This window comes from Cricetulus griseus, chromosome 4 (genome assembly GCF_003668045.3).
Source record: "Cricetulus griseus strain 17A/GY chromosome 4, alternate assembly CriGri-PICRH-1.0, whole genome shotgun sequence".
Lineage (NCBI taxonomy): Eukaryota > Metazoa > Chordata > Mammalia > Rodentia > Cricetidae > Cricetulus > Cricetulus griseus.
This window is the reverse complement of record NC_048597.1, coordinates 101,204,911-101,221,112: the sequence shown is the minus strand read 5'-3', so window position 1 is coordinate 101,221,112 and position 16,202 is coordinate 101,204,911. Positions and strand designations below refer to the sequence as shown.

Sequence of the window (16,202 nt, the reverse complement as noted above, 5' to 3'; positions counted from 1 at the left end):
TCCCCAGCTTATCGTAATTTAAACATTACAGGTGTACTAGAGAATCCAAAGCAGTAAAAGAACACACAGGCAGTTAGGGCTTGCAGCATGACAGAGCAAGAAAATGAGTCATCGTGCTGAGAGAGCATGTGAAATTGGCAGGGGCCCAGGGAGAGAAGAGGGGGCTCCTCGGCAGCACATAGGGCCACACATGGTAATCTCACCACTTGGGAGGCTGAAGCAGGAGGACCAGGAATTCAAGATCAGTGTTGGCTACATGGTGAGTCTGAAGTCAGCCTGGACTACATGAGACCACTGTGTGTGTTGGGGCAGGGACATATGGTAAAATGAGGCCCCAAACTGCATTAACAAAGACCTGAGCACCATCAGCAGAAGGGCTGACTGCAATAGAATCAGGAGCTAGAAGTGCATCCTGGATTCAGAGTTGGGGAGTCTAGGAAGCAATAAAGACAGCAACCTCTTGAGCATTCTGTAAATAAATCCTCTACTGCCCATCTTCTAAGGGGACAGCTAAGGTGAAAGGTGAAATTCTGAAAGGAATGGTGCAGGACCTTGGGGGCGGCCAGGGCCAGGCAGCTGCTCAGGCACAAAATGTAAGGCACCTCCCGTCAAACCCTGTGACTAACAAAATATTCCCATAACAACAGCTCTGTCTTACATTTGCTGGGGCCTGGGATGAAGAAGCACTAGCATTTTATTCACTCATTTATTTTTGGGTGTGTGCATGTGTGCATTGGTGTGTGCACCAACACAAGTATGTGAGTCAGAAGACAACTACTTGTGGACATTGATTCTTTCTTTATACTGTGTGGTTACTGAGAAATCAAACACAGATAATCAGTTTTGATGCAGGCACATTTATCCACTGAACCATCTTGGCAGCACTTCTCTCTGCCTTTGTTTTTGAGATGGGGGGTCTTACAGGCTGGTATTGAACTCTTGAGTTCAGGCAATCCTTCTGCCTTAGCTTCCCAAGTGCTGGGACTGCAAGATACTGGAATGTTTCTTTCTGGCCAGTATTTTTTCTTTTCAAAGATTTTACTATTTTATGTGTATTAATATTTTGCCTGCATGTATGTATATATAACACATGTGTACCTGGTGCCCACAGAGGTCAAAGGGCATCAGACCCTCTGTAACTGAAGTTACAGACTGTTGTGAGTCACCATGTGGGTGGTGCTGGGAACTGAACTCAGGTCCTCTAGAAGAGCAGCAGTACTCTTAAAGCACTGAGCCTATGTTCCAGCCCCTGGCTGGTTGTAAAAGTGAGATATGAACACTTAAACGAGAATAGTCCCGTCTGTGACTACACAGGACAGAGCACAATAATACACTTTGACAAGAAAGCCCACAGTGAAGCTTAGAGTAGGAGGGCTCTTCTCAGGGTCTCTAGCTAGAACATGGGTTGTGGCTCCCTGCCCACCCCCAGCACAAAGCCTTGTGAGTTGGGGCTGAATTCAAGTGTCCCTTACATCCTACAGAGATGCATAGACTTATGGCCACCATAAGCCAGCAGAAAGCCCAAAAATTACTCTATACTTAAAACTGCTCACCAAAGAAATAAGTAAAAATTAAATTCAAAAGGAACATAGTTCAAACCTGTAATCCTATCACTTGAAGGGGAGAGGCAGGAGGAACAAGGAGTTCAAGGCCAGCCTCAGCTATATTGGGAATTCAAGGCCAACCTAGGTTATATGAGACTCTTTCAAAACCCCAAATATGGGCCTATGATAAGGGGGCTTGCCACCAAGCTTGAAGACCCGAGTTTGGTTCCTGGGACTCACATAGTAGAAGGAGAAGATGGACCACCACAGCTGTCCTCTGACCTCTCTACATGGGTACCATGATGGGCATGCACAGTCACACACAAATACATATACAGACTTAAAAAATAAAGACTACAAACACTAAGCACACACACTCTCCAGCCCACCTTTAATGGACTTGTCGTTGAAGTAGTCTTCTAGGCCTGGGCTCCCCTGAGTGTCAAACAGACTCTGGTTCACCACAGACACTGTGAGAATCTCCTCTGTAGACATTTCCATCAACTCATCCTCACCATCCAGACTTGACAAGCCAATCAGATCGTTATTGTTAAATAAACTTGCTCGGATTTTCTCGATTTTTGCTCGGGACCTTATCTGTATGAACAAAGAGAAAGGTTGGGCTCTGGATGGATATGCCCCGTTGAAGCATGCTGGCCTGCTTTCTTGAGCGGCTCCCTCCCAACGCCACTGTGGCCATTACAGAACAGCTCACCTGGGAAGCTCTGGAGCCTAAAGGCTGGCCAGTCCCCAGGAAGGCAGCCCAGCTGGAAGAGCAGCTGATGGAAGTTCTTGCCCTTGGGCTTTATGTAGCACTTACTCTTACAGTGATGCTGGGTCAAGTGCCTGGGACTTTATGCATACACACTAAGCAAGCGCTGCACCCCAGTGCTGGATGTTACCTTTGAGTCTAACTCTTGCAAAAGTGTAGGAAGTCATTAGATGCCTCATTTCTAAACAAGGTGGCCCAAGAAACGTGTGGCATCTGAAGTGGCTATCATCTGGTCACACACACAGCACCCGCACTCAGCATGCCTGGAGTACAGTGTGCGTGATTCTCACACTGCCAACACAGTGCCTCTCACAACACTGCCATGGTCCTCCGGTGCACCTGCCAGAGACCCTTACCCCACTCACAGCAATGAACTGCCTGTGCCTTATAACACCAACACCAAACTGGATGTCCCTCTTAGAGTTGACCTCAAGAAAAGCAGCTGCTGAGAGTTGCCCAGGAGTTCCCTAGAACCCCATGTTGCCTAACTCCTTGAAAGTAGCTTGGAGAAGCCATGTTGGCCAGGTCAAGGTTGAGTGGCTTTCAAGGCTGAGAGCTATTACCTCCACCACTGCAAAGCCTTTGATAGGGCGCGCTGTGAGGGGCTGGGTATCCAGGGAAGTGACTGTGTACATGGAGCCCACGTCTGACACAGACGCTGTCTCAGCATTGTCCAGAGGTTCCCCTAGGCTGCCCAGGCTACCCAGGCTGCCAGTGCTGCACAAGGAAATGTCCAGGCTCTCCTGGCTGGACACCACATGGGGTTCCAACAGGACAGGAGGAACAGGCAGCTCCAGGCCGGAGGGCAGTGGATCCACTGAGAGATCACTAGCAGTCTGTGAAACACCCTGGGAGCTGCAGACTGAGGCCTGACTGGTAGATGCTGAGGCACTGATGCTCATGGCGGGGGCCAGGCTGCTGGACGTGCTCCCCTCCAAGCTGTCCACACTGGTGAACCCCAGCAACCTTTCAGACTCAACCTTGCTGTCAACACCCTCAGCCTTGTCTTTTGGCTTCTTGGGGTCTTCCTCCTGCAGTGGGATGTAGATCTCATCTTTGAAGACACCGCCATGGGCATTGCAGGCCTTGCGGATAGCACCTCTGACAACAGCTTCATCCAGGTGTGTGGGAATGCCTGAGATCACTAGTAGGCGACTGTGGGCAGTGGGGCCCACCAGGGCCTGGCAGGCATCAGCAATGGCATCACTTGTCACACCCAGTCCCTGTGGATCCTTTCTGGTAAGGTGACGGAGGATGATGAGCAAGGTGAGGGCACGGTGGAACCACAGCATGTCCTCAGGCTTGCTCCCTCCTATGCTGAGCACTGTGGAGTCTGCATCTGCAGCACGGGATGACTGGCGCTTGCTGGAGGAGGAAGCCTTCTCCCGCTTCATCTTAACTTTCTTCCTCTTGGACAGGAGGCTAGGGCTCTGTGGTGTCTGTCCCGGAGAGGAGGAGGAGGATGAAGATGAGTCGCTGAGGTTTGGGGTGGTTGTTGAGGTCACCCCACTAGCTGTGACACTGATATTGGTAGGCAGGGTTACTTCAGCAACTGCCAGGCAGCCTTCCATGAGAGCGTGGAAATAGGTGGAAAACCTGCCCTGGTCACCCACAGCTACTGCTCCAGAGCCACCACAGGCACTGCCCGAGACCCAGCTCTGGGTCTCCTCATCGTACAGCTTATGCAGCTCTGACTGTAAGGCCATCAGCATAGCCAGGCAGGGGTTGAGCTGGAGGGCGATAGAGGAGGTCAGGCCAGCTGGGTGCTTCCGTTGTTCCAGGGTGTGGACTGTACGCAAAAGCTCAGCTAAGAGGTGGAAGACCAACTCCTTCACACAGGCTGCCATGTCTGTGGTCCACAGGAAGTTTCCTGAGACAGAGAGAAAACAGAGTAACCATGTCACTGCTCATCACTTCCCAGAAACAGCTCTGAGCACTGTGATGGAACTTAGAGATGGAGAGACCAGTGCCCGCTGGCGGACTGGCCATGGCCTTTAGCTCATGCCTTTGACAACATGTTGTCTGTTTCTGGATCTCAGGCCAGACATCTCTGCAGAGTTAGAAGCCATCAGAAGGCTTCCTAAGATACAGGATGCCTGCCACTGGGGATGAATAACTCAGCTCTATTCCAAAGCACAACTGAGCAATGATTAAAACTGCCCTAACTTAGTCAACAAGAAGGCTTACTCTGGGTTAGGGCATCAGATGCAGAGCATTTGCCTGGCATATTCAAGGCTCTATGTTTTACCCCAGTACTGCCAGGGGCAGGAAAGGGAGGAAGAAAGGACTGAAAAGAGGGGACAGAGGTAGAGAGAAAAAGGAGGGAGGAAGGGGAGTATAAGAAAGGAAGAGAAGAGAAAGGAGTAAAGAACTTTGGGATAATCTTTTTTTTTTTTCAGATTTTTTTTTTTTATTTGAATTAGAAACAAGATTGTTTTACATGACAATCCCAGGTCCCTTCTCCCTTCTGTTCTCCCCTACCACCACCTCCCCCCAACTAAAATCCTACCTATCACATATCCTTTCTTCCATTCTTCCCGACTCAACCTTTCTGCTCCCTCATGACCTCTGCATCTTTCCTTTTCTTCCCTTCTCATTCTCGCAGCTCTCTCCCCCCCTCTTCCCATGCTCTCAGTTTGCTCAGGGGATCTTGACCCTTTCCCCTTCTCCAGGGGAAAATGTTTGTCTCTCTTAGGGTCCTCCTTGTTTACTAGCTTCTTTTTTTTTTTTTTTTTTTTTTTTTTTTTTTTTTTTTTTTTGAGACAGGGTTTCTCAGTGGCTTTGGAGCCTGTCCTGGAACTAGCTCTTGTAGACTAGGCTGGTCTCGAACTCACAGAGATCCACTTGCCTCTGCCTCCCGAGTGCTGGGATTAAAGGCGTGCGCCACCAACGCCCGGCCAAAATCCACATCTTTTTAAGATTTTGTTTTGTTTTGTTTTTTTTCGAGACAGGGTTTCTCTGTGTAGCTTTGAAGCCTGTCCTGGAACTCGCCCTGTAGACCAGGCTGGCCTTGCCTCGAACTCAGAGATCTGCCTGCCTCTACCTCCTGAGTGCTGGGATTAAAGGAGTGCACCACCACCACCTGGCTTGGTTTTATTTTTTAAAAATCAGATTTATCAATTTTTAATTTATGTGTGTGTGCCCCTGTATAACTTTATTGTAGCATATGTGTGCAAGTGCCCATGAGGTCAGAAGGTCAGATCTGGAACTGGAGTCACAGGTGGTTGTGAGTCATCTGATGGGTGCTGGGAACTGAACCCAGGACCTCTGAAAGTGCAGTGTGTGCTCTTAACCACTGAGCCATCTCTCCAGATCAGTTTTTATTTTACTTACTTGAAGGTGCTGTGTCTATGTGCCTATCTGCCATTTGTGAGCTGGTACACAGAAAGCCAGAAGATGTTTTCAGGTCCCTTGGAGCTGGAGTTATAGGCAGTTGTAAGGTACTACACATGAATGCTGGGGACCGAATCTAGGTCCTCTTGGAGAGCAGCAACTCCTAACCAATGAGCCATCCTCCTCCCACTGTGATGCATTTGTTTTTAACATAGTAGCCTTTGATGGGCTACAACATGTAGCTCCACAACAGTCTTTATTTTCCTTTTATTTTTGTTATAGTTACATTTTACAGTTATGGCAAGGTATACTAACGTCTCATTTACAGCAAGGATATAAATACCTCCTTGAAAATTAAATTTAGAAAAAGACAGGCTGGGAAGGCAGCTTAGTTGGTAAAGTGATACTGTATAAGCATGAGGTCCTGAGTCTGATTCTCACACCCACATATAAGCTGGGCACAGTGTAACTCCAGTTCTGGGGTGGCAGACAGATGGCTCCCAGGAGCTTGTTGGCTAGCCAGCCTAGCCAAGCCAGTGACCTCCAGATTCAATAAAAGACTGTGTCAAAAAAACAGATCAGAGCCAGGCAGTGGTGGCCTCTAATCCCAGCACTCGGGAGGCAGAAGCAGGCGGATCTCTGTGAGTTTGAGGACAGCCTGGTCTACAGAGTGAGTTCGAGGACAGACTCCAAAGCTACACAGAGAAACCCTGTCTCAAAAAAACCAAGAAACAAAACAAAACCAAAAAATGAAAACAAAAGCAAAAGAACAACAATAACAACAACAACAACCTCAAATTGGCAAAAAACTGAGGAAAATACCTAACAGTGACCTCTACTCTCCACATGCGCATGGATTTGCACACACATGCACACATATACATGGGCTCACACATATATGCACACAAAGAAAGGAACCAAGTGTGGTTGTACACACCTATAATTTCAGCATTCAGAAGGTACAGGCAGAAAGAGCAGGGATTCAAAGTCATCCCAGGCTACGTAGCAAGTTCAAGATCAGCCTAGTTAAACCAAGACTCAGTCTCAAAAAATAAAAGAACAAGAAACCACCAAGCAACAGCAAGAAAAAACAAAACAAAACAAAATTCACCTGAGCAAACAAACCAGAAAGGAACTGACCTGAATAATAGTATTATATTCTCCAGGCCCAATTCATGGTTACAAGACTTCATGAAGAGTACATGACAGTGACTATCTCTGCAGAAAAAAAGATGTCCTGGCCTGGGAGTGTAGTTCAGATGGTAGAGTGCCTGTCTAGTATGAATAAGGTCTTGGCACACACATCCAAAATAAGACATACAATGTTCTCCACACATGTAATCTCAGCAATCAAGAGGTAGAGGCAGGAGAATCAGAAATTTGAGATCATCCTCGCCTACATAGTGAGTTCCAGGCTAGCTTGCACTGCATGAGATCTTGGTTTAAAGAAATCCTACTTGGGGGCTGGAGAGATGGCTCAGAGGTTAAGAGCACTGACTGCTCTTCCAGGGGTCCTGAGTTCAATTCCCAGCAAACACATGGTGGTTCATAACCATCTGTAATGAGATCTGGTGCCCTCTTCTGGTCTGCAGGCATACATGCAGACAGAACACTGCATACATAATAAATAAATAAATATCTTAAAAAAGAAAAAAAAGGAAAAGAAAGAAATCCTACTTGATAGGTGTGATAGTTTGAATGTGATTGGCCCCCATAGGCTCATTGGGAGTGGCATTATTAGGAGGTGTGGCTTTGTTGTAAGAAGTGTCTCAGCTCACTTCCTGCAGCCTGAGGATCAAGATATAGAACTCTCAGTTCCTTCTCTAGTACCATGTCCAACCATGAAGATAATGGACTAAACCTCTGAAACTGTAAGCCACTCCAATTAAATGCTTTCCTTTATAAGAGTTGCTGTGGTGATGGTGTCTCTTCACAGCAATAGAAATCCTAACTAAGACAGAAGGGAAAAAAGATTATGGGAAAGGGCAGGAACAAGAGATGATATGGGGAGGTGAATGTATGATTGAAGAAATGTATCCAGCATATGAAAGAAACCGTGAATGATTAAGCAAGAACAAACCAAGAAACAAACAAAAACCAGAAAGAAGTCCCAAACTCTTCACACTAGATGCACTTCTGGTTTATGTAGTGCTAGGGATGGAACACAGGGCTTTGTACATGCTAGGCACATACTTGACTAGCTGTGCCATAGACCCAGCTCCCAAATGCTTCTGTTCATGTTGCCTGGGAGAGGATGGTGGTGAAAGCTCAGGTAGTATTTGAGTAGCTGAGGATGGTGAACATTTTGGTCCAGTTCCAAGGAGGCAGCTGAGCCCAGAGCTGCAAGAGAGCAGGCTGTAGCTGGTTCCATCTACATGGGATGTGCACTGGGTAGAACTCTTCCTGGGGCTCCCAAGACTACTGCTTAAGTGCAATGCCTTCCAGGGAAGGCAGTGAGCTTCCTGCTCTGTCAGGAGGAGGCTGCTTGGAAGTTCTCACTGAAAATAAGTTCATGGGTTCCCATAAAGCCTGCAAAGGCCAAGGTTAAAGTTCCCTTGACAATAGGCTCAAGGCTTATGTCATCCCCACCAAGTCTTTCCTGTACCATAGGACACTATGTAAGAGGACAGACATCCTCAAAGGGAAGTCTTCACCAAACTGAACACAGTGGCATGGACATCTGTTCCTGCAGTGAGTACCACCCAGACTGTCTTAAATGTCCTACAAGTTTGACCTAGTTGTCAATGTCTAAAAATTGGGAGGATCACAAAAAAAATTTGCTTTTCTAGTTTTTGTTGAAATAAATACAAAAATTCTGGCCAGGCATGGTGTCATACACCTTTAATGCCAGTACAAAACCATCTGATTTTCACAGGGAGGTCCAGTCTAGCCAGGCTACAAAGTGAACTGCTGTCTACATAAAAAAACAAAACAAAGTACAAAACAAAGTAAAATGACAAAAATACACAACTCTGATCAGACTTCATTTGACAGTGAACAGTCAAGACTTGGTGGACATATGTGAACATTCATTTTCTTCTGGTTATTTGTTTCAGTGACATATGTGGCGCCTGAGGCATCTGGGATTGCTACCTTGTTTTTTTTTTTTTTTCCTTTTCATCAGGGTCTATTCCCATATGCCCATCAGCCAGACTCCACCACTAACAAGGCACTGAATTTGCTTTAGTGGACACTCACCTCTATCTAGCCATCCAGCCCCTACCTTATGTCCTAAAGAACCATCAGTATGACTCACCCTATAAACAGTGAGCAGGCACATTGTGGATTAAAGTTCAATATGTACTTCAAATGTTTTGGTGGTAAGTTTGCTTTTAGTTAAAAATCTGATATCTAAGCTGACCATTTTGTAAGTGTTGTATGCTTAAGTCAGCCAGCAGCTCTGTGGTTAACATTCCATTTGGTAGCACTGTTCATGTCCATGACACCCTTCACCATGAGTTAAAGCAAACAGAATATGAGGCAAACATTTGCATTTTGTTGTTGTTGTTCTCAGACAGGGTCTCACAACGTAGTTCTAGCTGGCCTAGAACTCACTGTATAGACCAGGTTGTCCTCAAACTCAGAGATACACCTGCTTCTGCCTCTATGCCTGGCACACATTTCACACTTTAAAGCATGTTAATGATGTTCTTTGCTTCATGGGTAGCTGCCACCAGGCAGTACAGTGGTGATACCCTGAAGACTTCGGACTTAAGAGTCAGGACTCCCAAGCCTACTTTCAGTGGAAGTGCTCTGACAGGTTGCAGCTGCCCAACCTCCACATACCCCTAACACTTGCTCACCTAGCAGTTCCACCACGTGCAGGAGGACTGCAGTAGGAATGGCATCAGGCTCATCCTCCGACTTCCCATTACTGTCCTCTGACTTCCAGGACAGTAGCTGCTCTGCAAAAGCCATCGCCAGGGGGAACTCCAGGGGCAGAGAGTGTAAGACCAGCACAGCTCCAGGAGGTGGGGACACTCCTAAGAGAAGGGCCCAGAAACAACATGTGTGATTGGCAGCAACTGACCCAGGTACATTTGAGAAAGCACCGGCTGCCCAGTGTCTCCAGACAGAGTCATCAATGGGTATGGCAATCAGAAGCCAACCCTGGACTACATTTGTTGTTGGTGTGGCAATGGGATAAAGGGCAGCACCAGTAACTATCTAGTGAGGTGTCAATGGACAGGACAGGCGTGGTAGCTCAAATCTGTCATCCTACCACTTACAAGGCTGAGGCAGAAAGACTTTGAGTTTGAAGCCAGTCTGGGCTACACAGCAAAACAACCAAAGAACTAAGTGAATGAAGACAGGGCAAGATACCAAGTGCCTCAAGCCCAGAACTAGAGATAGGCTACGCTAAAAGGAGCTTTCCTGAAGCTTGCCCAGCTTGAAGATACTAAGACCCATACACATCAAATTAAATTTAAATTAAAAAAAGTAAAAAGGGCCAGGGATGGTGGTGCATGGCTTTAATCCCAACACTTAAGAGGCAGAGGCAGGTGCGTCTCTATGAGTTTGAGGCTGGCCTGATCTACATAGAGAGTTCTAGGACAGCTAGGGATGCATAAACAATCTTTTTTAAAAAATGAAAGAGGAAGAGAAAATAGAAAGTAGAGACTATGAAGTGGTGACAAAATCACTAAAGAAATATCCCTTCATCTTGTCCCCTAAAGACACAGTGACTCAAGGGCTAGGCTTGGGGACCAGTGCTCATCACTCTGGCTAGAAGTTCAGCTAGTGCAAATGATTGTCTTGGGCAGATACATGATGCTCTTTTCTTGTTAAATATATTGAGGAAGAGTGCAAGTCTGGAATTAAGATTTTTTTTTTTTTCCTTTCAGCCGGCTTTGACAAGGATTGGCAGTGACAGCTTCATCAAGATTTGTAATTCCGCTGGGTATTGGTGGCGCATGCCTTTAATCCCAGCACTCAGGAGGCAGAGGCAGGCAGATCTCTGTGAGTTTGAGGCCAGCCTGGTCTACAGTGCCAGTGCTAGGATAGGCCCAAAGCTACACAGAGAAACCCTGTCTCGAAAAACCAAAAAAAAAAAAAAAAAAAAAGACTTGTAATCCCTGAGGCTTTACTAGGGGTGCCAGAGATAAGAGCAGCAGGTGCTCACAGACCACACCAGACACCAGAGAATTGTTACAACAAAAACTCCAGGAACAGGGGCTGGAGAGATGATGGCTCAGAGGTTAAGAACACTGGCTGCTCCTCCAGAGGTCCTGAGTTCAATTCCCAGGACCCACATGGGGTCTCACAACCATCTGTAATGAGATCTGGTGCCCTCTTCTGGCCTGCAGGGATATATGCAGGCAAAACACTGTATACATAATAAATAAAAAAAAAAAAAAAATCTTTAAAAAAAAAAAGTGGGGGGATTCCAGGAACAAACTGCACCTGAGATTACTACAGGCTGTGATTCCTGCAGCTCTTTGAAGGTGGCTCTCAGTGTGCCCGAGAAGGAAGGGATCCCTCTGTGCCTGGATGGCCTCTGCCAGGCATTTAATCGACTGTCTATCCAGCACACTGCTGTGAGCAGTCCTTTTCTTCACTCATAGCAATGGGACTGGGAGCTCCCAAAAGAAGGCCAGCAAGGCACAGCTGCCTGCCACCTGCATCACTGTGAGCTGAGGAAGACTCACCTAGTTTGATGTGGACCTTGTCTGTGGAGAGAACCACAGAAGGGTACTGGTCAGCGGTGGGTGGAGGGGCGAGCCCAGTGTTGGCTGGGGAGGCATCTCTTGGGTAGCAGGCAGCTTCGATGAGGTTCAGCTGGCCGGTGCGCTTCACTTTGTGGCCAAGCCCATAGACGAGCACACGTGCCCACGGGGCCTTGTACAGAGAGGAGCTGAGAGGAAGTGGGGGTTAAGACAGACTTGGCCAGGCCATGTACTGGGCATAAGTCATTTCCACCACCTTTAGAAGGTCGTTCTCTATAAAGCCTAGCTCCCCACAGAAGGAGATACAAGAAGAACTGCAAGTTAGCATTAACGATAGTGTGTCCTGGAGGGCAAGGACAGCTGGAGACATGTTCCTGGGGCAATGCTGCTGGAATGAATCCACTTAGCTTTCTCTCCCCAGCACCGTCTTCTGGAGAAAGGACAACTTACTCTTTGCGGAATCCAGATTGGCTTTCCTTGCAAGACACAACAACAAAAGCGGCTCCGGGGAAATTCACATCCATATTGACTTTGGACTCGGAGATTGGGAATTCTTCAGAGGGGAACTGCTCTGGTGCTGTCTGAAAGGAGATGTGTAATAAGCAAGCGTAGGACAGACACAGGGGACATACTCTGTCTCCTCATCTCACGAGGGAGGGGAATCATTCAGGACACATGCTGAAACAGGCACGAGAGGCTGGCACCCTCTGGAGGGGGAGGAAGAGGCCACCAGAGGCAGAAGAGTTCCTCAAGAATGGCTGCCCAGGGTGACTGATAGGAGAGCACTATTCAGCCAGCCACTGAGACTCCTAGTTCAATGGTGTCCACAGCTGGGATCCATGAGTTCAAGCCTGTACCTGCAGGAAAGCGCAGATCTGCTTTGTCAGCTCCAGAAGGCTATCCTCGCCCTGGTGCAGGGTGCGGGTGATGGCCACGCTGAGCCACTCCCTCAGCGTCTGGGAGCTGCCCTGGTAGAAAAGGTCGGTGGCAGAGCAGCTCTGTGAGTGGATACAGTGCTGCAGAGACTGTGCCAGGAGGATGGAGCTCGAGCTGATGGTGCCATCTATGTATAGGGAAAGAAAGGGGCATTGACAGAACTGCAGCAGCCAACGTCCAGACAACAGGAATGACCCACCAGAAAGGATGGCATGGATGGAAAGAAAGTCCTGGGTAGTGTGGGGAAGTCAAGAGCTTGTGGCCTTTAAATTTGTGCTTTCTTTCTAACAGTAACACATTTCTGCAAATAACACCTTCAGTGGCACTGCCCAGATGCACAGAGAGAGCCCTTGCCTGAAGTCTCCTGGGCTTAGCTGACTCAGATGAGCAGGGCCTGCCATGGGAACCCATGTCTGTCTCTCCAGGGTCAAGCAGAACATCTGTGACAGTAGTCTCATGTTTACTGAATGACTAGGATGAGAGTGCATTCAGTTGTCTAAGAGCAGACGGCATGGCTATCTTAGGCCCGCCTGACCCCACCATGGAAAACTAGGATGCTAGGCAGCCTGTGGGACCTGGCTCAACCTTGGGGATCTTACCTGGGAGGGGAGGAGCAAGGAGCTGATTGGACAGGAGCTGCAGGTGCTCTAATGTAATGTCACGGATGGCAGGGATGTGGAAGAGGCGAGTGAATAAGTGAGGTAGCTTGGGGGCGAAGATATTGAGCAGGGCCATGCGACAGTACAGCCTGGCCAGTGCAGCCTCACACCGCAGCAGCTCTCTGGGGAAAAGAACGGTGAGACATACTGAGTGTTGTGTTGACCGTCTGGTCTGGCCCTTACACCTGAGCAGAGGCAAGAGGACTGACAACATGAGTGTGAGGCCAGCCAGGACTATATAGTCTTTTTTCTTTTCTTCTTTTTTTTTTTTAAAGATTTTTTTTTTAATTTATTATGTATACAATGTTCTGTCTGCATGTGTCCCTGCGGGCCAGAAGAGGGCACCAGATCTCATTACAGATGGTTGTGAACCACCATGTGGCTGCTGGGAATTGAACTCAGGACCTCTGGAAGAGCAGCCAGTGCTCTTAACCGCTGAGCCATCTCTCTAGCCCAGGACTATATAGTCTTAAAAAAAGGGGAGGGGAGCTAGAGACATAGTCAAGCCAAGTCCAAATTGACACCCTAGAGAGAAATTTGTTGCTGTGGGTTTTTTTTACTGCTTTTTGGCTATGGTCCCAATGTGTCAAGCTCAGGTGATCCTTCCACCTCAGCTTCCCTGGTGTTGGAAGCATGGACATAGACTGTGTGGGTTTGCCTGAGAAGGAACTGTGATGTTAAAGGAAAGATAGCATGGAATAGTGTGTAGAGGCTTTTAGTAGAGAACTGCACTTGTTACTTTGCCTTCATCTCAACTGCAACAGGGATTTCTTTCTTCCTTCCTTCCTTCCTTCCTTCCTTCCTTCCTTCCTTTCTTAATGATTTATTTGCACTGATGTTTGCCTACATGTGTATCTGAGTAAGGGTGTTGAATCCCTTGGAACTGGAGTTATAGACAGTTGTGAGCCACCACGTGGTTGCTAGGAACTGAACTCAGGACCCCTGCAAGAGCAGACAATGCTCTTATCCTCTCCAGCCATCTTCCCAGCCCCACAGGGCATTCTTTAACACTGCATGGCAAGGAATGGTAACTGCTCATCATTATTTTTGTCTGTAGAGAGCAGGAATGTCTCCACTGTAGCCCTGTCCCTTTCAGAATCCTGTACTGTGCACACAGCCAGTGTTCCCCTCACATGGATGAACTAGATGTCTCTGCTGTTCCCTCCTGACTTCTTTCCTCTGTGTGTCTTTATTTTGCCTCTCTAGTTGGCTCCAGTCCCAAGCATACAGTAGAGTGCCTGCAACATAGGCCATGTGCTTCTAGACCCATCTTGTCTTCCCAACACCTGCAATTGTGCAACTGCTTCCCCTCCTTTCAACACTTAGCTTTGAAGGAAAGCCTTCTAGTCAAGCATAAATGGGACACGTGGAAACCACAGTTAACAGATCTCTGTGCCCCACAGAAAGAAAGGCTCAGTTTTACCTGTGAATTTGAAGGTTGGTATTGTCCAATGTGACCAGCCCATTAGTGGCCGTCCTCCGGTAGCCTGCAGGGGGTCTTTCCAACATGTCAATGGGGTACCAGTAGCGCACCAGTACCCCTTCACTTCGGAGGTATGTTTCCACCTGTACTAGTTCATTCACCTGCAGTGGAAAAGTAAACATTCAACCTGCTTTTCTGAGAATTGACTTTATTTTTCAAGTTCATACACAGATATTAAACTTTTAGATATTATGCTATAATTTGTATCTAGTTGCTATTTTATAAACAGAATTAATGAACCCAATGAGAATTAACAATACATATGTTTATTTGATTTTTCCCCAAAAAATATTTTTTGAGGAAGTGTTTCACTGTGTATTCCTGACTGGTCTGAATCTCACAGAGATCCACTTGCCTCTGCCTCCGAGTGTTGGAATTAAGGGCATGTACTACTATACCTGGCTAAAAGATTCATTTTTATAACATTTAATTACATGTATGCCTGTGCTTCTCTCTCTCTCTCTCTCTCTCTCTCTCTCCTTTTCCCTCTCCCCTCTCTCTCTGTCTCTCCATATATATGCACACTGAGAGCAGTTGACCTTGGAGGCCAGAATAGGGTGTCAAGAGTTCCTGGAACTGGAGTTACAGACAGTTGTTAGTCGCCAAACCCAGGTCCTCTGTAGGAGCAGCAAGTGCTCTTAACTGTTGAGCCATTCTACAGTATTCCCCCCAAATAAAATTCTTAGTTGTAAATAAACACTATTTTAAAAAAAGATATTAGCATAGGGGCTGGAAACAAAGCTCAGCCACATCTTTCAAGCCTCCAGCCTCCCCTGTGTCCCCCCTTCCCTTTGTCTCTCCTGGGCTCCTGCCCCTTCGAATCCTTCTGAGCTTCAGGAGAGTTTTGCAAAATGGAGACGACTACTGATGAGCTTAAGACACTTGCTTGGCAGAGGGGAGACCAACACTGAAACAGTCCATGGGATAATATGATCAGAACAATTCCTTGCACTTCCACCATCTCCAGAACCACAGAGGCCCAGCCTAAATTTTTAACTTCTGTCTGTGTAACAACCCTGATGCTGTTTCTCAAGGATAGTGCCTACTTTGCTCCATACTGAGGAGATGTAAGGCAGTGACAGTTTGGACATGATTGGCAGCATCACGTAAGATTTGTAAGATTTATTTTATATTTATTTATGTGTGTTTGTCCATGTGACTATATACATATGTGTGTCTGAATGACATTTCTGATCCCTTGTAGTTAAGGTGTCTGTGAACTGCCTGACATGGGTGCTGGGATCTGAACTCTGTTCCCAATGACAGAGTGAAACAAAGTGAGTGACAGAGTGAGTGCTTGTAATCACTGTGCCACCTTCAGCCCAATTGCCTTGTTTCTAACTAGGAGAGAAATCTCAAAGCACAAACCCTTTTTCAAGTGTTTCTGTGGAGCTGAAGATAGAACCCCAGGACTTTGCACATTTGCACATGTTAAGCCTCCCTGCCTCTAATCCCTGTGTATGGTACCTGGCCATAGGAACCTCTCTACAGGTACAGGACTGGAGCAGCCAGAGTGGCTGTTCACTTACAGAATCAACATCTAGGACGACTCCATGAAGGCCAAAGGTTTTTAGCATCCCTCGGATGGCAAATTTTGGCAAGGCAGTTCCCACAGTACTGCTGGCTACATTGCTGCTGTCTGGAGATCGGGTTACAACTGTGAGACCTGAGGAGGTAAAGGAAGTACCATGTCACCTTGGGAGACTGTACGGTAGAGTCTAAAATAGCTCTGCAGCATGTGACAATAAAAAATGAACACAGCTCAGCCTGTAAAGTAATAACAAAATGGTAAACTCTCCTGATTCATGA

At 47.1% G+C, this 16,202-nt stretch overlaps 1 protein-coding gene across 9 annotated transcripts in view; it reads right to left on the bottom strand.

Annotated features, from left to right (window-relative positions):
* Hectd4 (HECT domain E3 ubiquitin protein ligase 4) overlaps window positions 1-16,202 on the bottom strand; it is a 159,795-nt gene that overhangs the window by 21,255 nt on the left and 122,338 nt on the right. For all 9 annotated transcript variants that reach the window (XM_027414103.2, XM_035443284.1, XM_035443285.1 and 6 more), the window contains 9 exons: window positions 15,923-16,059; window positions 14,334-14,494; window positions 12,851-13,032; window positions 12,173-12,378; window positions 11,766-11,896; window positions 11,298-11,503; window positions 9,453-9,632; window positions 2,880-4,186; window positions 1,934-2,141 (listed from right to left, as the gene is read on the bottom strand). In XM_027414103.2, coding sequence (XP_027269904.1) covers window positions 1,934-2,141; window positions 2,880-4,186; window positions 9,453-9,632; window positions 11,298-11,503; window positions 11,766-11,896; window positions 12,173-12,378; window positions 12,851-13,032; window positions 14,334-14,494; window positions 15,923-16,059 — 2,718 coding nt within the window. The remainder of the gene's footprint in view (window positions 1-1,933; window positions 2,142-2,879; window positions 4,187-9,452; window positions 9,633-11,297; window positions 11,504-11,765; window positions 11,897-12,172; window positions 12,379-12,850; window positions 13,033-14,333; window positions 14,495-15,922; window positions 16,060-16,202) is intronic.